This window comes from Rhinolophus ferrumequinum, chromosome 4 (genome assembly GCF_004115265.2).
Source record: "Rhinolophus ferrumequinum isolate MPI-CBG mRhiFer1 chromosome 4, mRhiFer1_v1.p, whole genome shotgun sequence".
In the NCBI taxonomy this organism is placed as follows: domain Eukaryota; kingdom Metazoa; phylum Chordata; class Mammalia; order Chiroptera; family Rhinolophidae; genus Rhinolophus; species Rhinolophus ferrumequinum.
The window spans coordinates 843,487-849,486 of record NC_046287.1 but is presented as its reverse complement, the minus strand read 5'-3'; the positions used below and the strand labels follow the sequence as shown (position 1 = coordinate 849,486).

Sequence of the window (6,000 nt, the reverse complement as noted above, 5' to 3'; positions counted from 1 at the left end):
AGGCCCGGCAGATCTGCTTCCTGGTTCACGGACGCCATCTCCCCCTGTGCCTCACACGGAGGCGTGGAGGGAGGTCTGCAGAGTCCTTTACAAGGGCACTGGTCCCATCCTGGGGCCCCACTTGTGACCCCAGGCCCGCCTCCTGACACCACCACCTTGGAGCTCAGGGTTCCAACACATGGATTTGGGGACACAGTGCACAGCATTGGCCCAAACTCACCCACACCTGTGGTCTTGATGCCCAGACGGGAGCCCAGGTAGGCGACAGTGACACGTGACTCCTGGACGATCGAGTCTCTGGGCCGCCGGGCAGACAGCAGCAAGGAACCTGGGCAGATGCGTAAGTGGCCACGTACACGGCTGTCCAGGAAGAACCCAGGCTCTGCAAGGACGCGGTGAAAGACGGGACAGTGCAACCCAAGGGACACTCCTGGTGCCACAGGGCTCAGCGTGACTTCTGGCACACGCGTGTGCAGGGAGTGTCCGCAGCTCGTTAAGTGCACTGCTTCCTCCAGTGGGTGGACACGCTCACTGTCCTCCTCAGCTGGGACGGTTTCTTACTTGTGCCGTAAGAAAACGTGGGACTTGTAAGAGAGTTCTTTGAGATACCACTGAAGATCGGAACCATTCGAGTACCGTGGATGAAACGAAAGGCATAGGCAAGTGCTGTGGTCTTGTCAGCCAATGGAGACACTGAAAGCCTAAATGTGTCATCAGTGCAAACGTGACGGGCTCGGTCCACCGTCACGACCTCTTCACGTTTCACATTCAATCAACTCGGGATGTCACCAGAAGGACATGAGTCTCATGACAGCTTCTTAGCACGCATGTTCCCACCCACACGGCGACTGTCTCTGGGAGTTCTCATGCGAGTTTGAAAGGACCCTCAGAACAAACTGCCCCTTTCTGTTTTATGGGGGAAAAAGGCACTCGTAATATTGTATTTTTAAATAAAAAGACTTTATTTATGAAATAAGATAGCAGCTAACAGTTTAAGAAAGGTGGGGGAGAATTACTTCCACATGGGGCTATGTATGCATCTTGGAAGATATTTGGCTAAGTCATAAAATTAGCAATTTTTTAGTCATCTGTAAAGTGCTAAGAAATTTACTTCTGGTGATGCCTGCATTAGTTGTTTTAATCACCCAGTAAGTGGAAGATGGATACGTAAGTGCACAGCAAGCATACGAGCCTAACTGATCCCTCCCGCAGCCTGACACCACAGCTGGTCCTGCGATCGGAGTGTCACCTATCTTGGGCTGTGTCCCTCTGCCAGCAAAGGCACAGCCGCACCCACCAGCACCATGAACTTAAACACAAACAGCATTTCAGGTCACAGGTGCGAGGAACAGCCTGCAAGAAGGGACAAGACACTTCCCACGCTCTCCCTGGGGACTAAGACATCTGTGCCTCTACCATGGATATTAATGCCATTTCACAGGCGACAGAGAGAACGTTTTAGCATCGATGTGGAGCCTCAGTGTTGACAGGTACTGAGCATTTGGTTCAAAGCAAACATTACCTGTGAAATGTTACATATAATATATTGACTGAAACATTAATTGTTAATTTTTAACAGACAAAATGCAATACAAAAATACTACTTTGTTAAGCTATACAGTACGCACATGATACCACTTTGGGGAATGCGGCTTGTTCAGAAAGCCAATACTCTGGGGCCGGGCCGTGTTACCTGTCTGTCCTCGTCGTTACCAACGCTGCTTGCTGTTCCTGGGTTCGAGGACGTGCAGCTCTGAACCGAGCGAGACGACGTCCACAACGGTCAGTGCACTCCCACGCTGCTAAACACGCTGCACGTTCCCTGGTCGGCACACGCCCCATGTAGAAGGACAGGGCCAGGCGGGGACAGTCCCCTCACTCATGCTTCGCCTCCGCCTGCCGCCTTCGCAAGAAACGTTTGTGTCCCGCTGTGCTGCGAGCAAGAGAAGGAACCAGGCAGGAAACGCCACCCACGTGCTATTGCACATTTCTTCCCCGAAGACTGGTCCTCACTGACTTGACCAGGGCGGCCGCAGCATCACACGCTGAGCAGGGGGATCTGCCAGACCATGATGGAGGAGGCCAGCTCCTCGGGCCGCTGCGGCCTGGCCTTCCTGCCCAGGCGCCGGTGGCCCTGGCCGCCCGTCGCCACCAGCACCGAGCTGACCCTCGCCCTCCTGGCTCGCCGCCCTCCCCCAGGTGCCATGCCGGGGTGCCGCAGCAGGTCGTACATGGTGCCGTCCTCGGACCTGGGCCCCAGGGACGCGGTGGACGATGAGAGCTCACTTCCGTGTGTCACAGAACCCAGCGAACCCCCCAGCCACAGGGAATCGGGGCTGCGCTGACCCAAGCAGGGCCTGGCCCCGTCGCTGGGGACCTCGTCCTTCTGCTCTCCATCCGGGGGCTCCATGCCGGGGGGCGGGCTGTCCCTGGGCTTGTCCCTGTCTGTCTTGGGGACGGTGGTGGCCACGACCAGGAACTTGACAGGCCCATTGTGCGCGTGGTAGGAGACCATGCCTCTCCCTGGAAGGGGAGAGTGTCGGCATCATTTGTACACAGGACAGTGACACACGAGCAGCGCGGGGCCCAGTGACAAACCCTGTAAACAACCCTCCTACTGAATGACAGGTAAGAATGAAAATAGCTTCTGGATTACATTCTCCTGGCTGTTTAGTTAATTCTAAGAAAGCTTTCAAAATAACGGTCTAAAGTACACTGGGCTTTCATCAACAGTACCTCAGTTCTAATGTCAGTCACGTCGTACTTTTAGAGTAAGAGTTATTTCCTGCTGTCTGTGTGAACAGAGCCTTCTCACTTGCTCTAAGGAAATATAACTACTTTCCCTAAGTCTTGATTTAAAAAATTAAACACCTGAAATGTGCCCGTTTTAGGAACAAGGTGCCTAAACTGCCTGCCATTTTTCATAACAAAAAGGTTCTACAGGTGAGAACAAGTTAATTCTATGGTTTTAATTAAAATGGGGACTTTTCAGGGCAGCTCAGTTGGTTAGAGCGTGAACTCTGAACAACAGGGTTGCCGGTTCGATCCCCACATGGGCCAGTGAGCTGTGCCCTCCACAACTAGATTGAAACAACTACTTGACTTGGAGCTGATGGGTCCTGGAAAGACACACTTAAAATAAATAAAAATTTTTAAAAAAAGGATGATTTTTTTTTTTTAAAAGGGGGACTTTTTGGTTTAAAATTGACGTGATTCAAATTTTCAAATCATCATCAACCCAACAGCACTCGGCAGAAACTGCCTCAGTGTCCGGTGACGCATGGAGCCCTGGCACCGACTTCCTGAGTGCCGGGTGGGGACAGGGTCTCCAGACTTCAGCGCTTCCCGGGGGACGGGACATGGATGTAGGAAACATGTGCCCTTAGGGTGAGACGAGGCCACAGCCCTCACCTGCATCCCTCTTTGGCCAAAGCAGATTACATTATAGGATACCTTGGCCACGGTGAGATGCCATTTCTCAGTGACCAGATGGGCCAATGAAGGTGGTCCTGGTGGGAATACGGAGGGATGAGGACACACCTGCCGTGGTATACTGTGACATGACAACTGGGAAGACATCATCGCATCACCTGGGACCCTGAGACGGCCAGCAACACACACCCCAGAGGAAGAGGGCCCATGTTAGTAAGCAGAGGCAGCCATGCATGTTCAGAGCCAGAGCACAGAACACGAATGCTGAGAACGACTCGACACACACCAGGAGACACACACATGTGTCAGAGGCACACGGCACAGCAGGGACCACGCACGACCTCAGCACACGTGCCAACAAGGGTGCGTCTCAGAAACAAGGCTGACAGAAGACACAGAGGAATGCCAGGGATGCAAGACAGCTACAGAAAGTGCAGAAACGGGCAAAATTACGGAGGCAACCAATGGGAGGTGGTGGTGACCTGTCCGGCGCACCACGTGACTGTGCAGACTGTCACTGTGTGTGTACAACACACACCAGAATCAAAACCAACTGAGAAACGAATGCACAAAACTGGTAGTCCTTAGTCCTAACAGGAGGGTCACGCCAAGGCGTGGATTTATCGGCACCACGGGCCATTCACAGGGGACTCGTGAAAGATGGTTGAGGAAAAGCAGGGGCGAGTGAGTTAGAGGGAAATAGTCTCCTGTTGACATTAGCAAGAAACTACAGAAATAGCATCTTTATTAACATTTTGGTGAGCTTTCTACAAATCTTTTTCTCTGAGTTTTTTTTCAAATGGCCGATATGATAGAATCAACATAAAATTTAAGTTCTTGGTTTTACTTAAAGAATTCACATTTTTCTGTCACTTGACGCTGTCCACACACATCACTGTATTTAAAAAAGAAAGACGAGCATTTCCTTGAACATCTCCCAGCCCCTTCTTCTCTGGGAACATTTAGGCTGCTTCCTCTTTGTGCTGTTGAAATTAAACGCTGAGGCAAACGTCTTTCTGCACCTCGCTCTGTGCACAGAGGAGGCTGCTCCCCCCACGGACCCCGAATTGGAAAGCCCAAACCCAGACACACGAGCATCTTCAGGCTCGGGGTCCACAGGCCAAATCCCTTTCCGAAAAGGCTGCACCCATTTGAAGACCCAGCAACACCGCAGAAAAGCCCAGGGGAGCTGGGCTTCCTTCTTTGCAAAACAAAATATAAAAGGCATTTGTTTTCAGTGAGGAAAACTGTATCTAACCATAGAAACTAACAAGTGGCAATAAAAGTGACATGAAAATATGTTTCGGGATAAGATTCTCCCTGGACCACTACCAAGAAATGGAAACACGGGCGTAGAGAAATACTTCAGAACAAAAAATATTATATAACACACGCTATAATACAACTATTACGTACGATATATAATAATCCTGCCATACCGTAGAACAGAAAAACAAAAGGTGACTCAAAGTAGTAGACAAAGTCTTCAGAGAATACTTAACAAAACCCAAGTTATCTAAATTGCTTAAGCTATCGCCCCCATGAAGAAGCAGGACACACACAGGCCGAGGCGCTTACGCGACGGGGGCAGAGGGGCTGGCCAAGGCCCGGAGGCGCGGGGCCACAGGTGTCTACTCACCGGTCACTTTGGGGATGCCCTGCAGACGAGGCACGGGCAGGGCCACCACGACGCCCAGGCTGGTGCCCACCATCAGCAAGCCGTAGCAGACGAGCAGGCTGGTCACCGACAGCCGCTGGTGCCCTGCAGGGACAGACACAGCGTGTCTGGGCCCTGCCGCGAGCCACGCAGGGCCCGGGTGCCCGCGTCCCGCCTGCAAACACCACGGACCTGGCCCCAGCGTGCTCGGGCCCAGAGCAAGGCGCACGGTCACTCCCAGGACGCAGGGCCACTGGCGCTGTACCCACGTCCTGTGCGGCCGTCAACGGGATGACAAATGCATGCTGGGACGGCCCCTCAGCACACGCCCCTGGGGCCCCGTCTGCTCTGCCACTCACAGGGCACCTCCAGAGGCGAATCCCAGGCCCTGGACCGTCTGTCTCTGTAACCGTTTTCTTCTGGTCGGTGCAGCACGCAGGCACGCACACGCACGCAGGCACGCACGCGGGCACGCACACGGACGCAGGCACGCACGCGGGCTCGCACACGCACGCGGGCTCGCACACGCACGCCGGCACGCACACGCACGCCGGCACGCACACGCACGCGGGCTCGCACACGCACGCGGGCACGCACACGCACGCGGGCACGCACACGCACGCAGGCACGCACACGCGCCCACACGTACCGCAGGCTGCTTGTGTACCAGCAGGAGACGGCTTTGAGATGAGAGCAAACCCAGCAGGACAGCCTCCCAGAGTCCTGTGAGACTTTCTAAACATTCAGGTCAACATTGGAAAATGTTGATACTAAAATACCAGAGTCAGAAGGGCCTTTACAGCTTTCCATTGTTTGTTTTATTTTGTTTTGTTTTACAGCCAAGGCTCCGAGGCCCAGAGAAATGAAACAACTTGCTCTGGGTGGTGCCCGGCCCGAACCACTGCCCTGGT

At 53.4% G+C, this 6,000-nt stretch overlaps 1 protein-coding gene across 10 annotated transcripts in view; it reads right to left on the bottom strand.

Annotated features, from left to right (window-relative positions):
• Positions 1 to 941: 941 nt before the first annotated feature.
• The window catches only part of ARHGEF10 (Rho guanine nucleotide exchange factor 10), a 118,075-nt gene continuing 113,016 nt past the window's right edge, over positions 942 to 6,000 (bottom strand). For all 10 annotated transcript variants that reach the window (XM_033104372.1, XM_033104370.1, XM_033104371.1 and 7 more), the window contains 2 exons: positions 5,072 to 5,194; positions 942 to 2,523 (listed from right to left, as the gene is read on the bottom strand). In XM_033104372.1, coding sequence (XP_032960263.1) covers positions 2,039 to 2,523; positions 5,072 to 5,194 — 608 coding nt within the window. In that variant the 3' untranslated portion in view covers positions 942 to 2,038. The remainder of the gene's footprint in view (positions 2,524 to 5,071; positions 5,195 to 6,000) is intronic.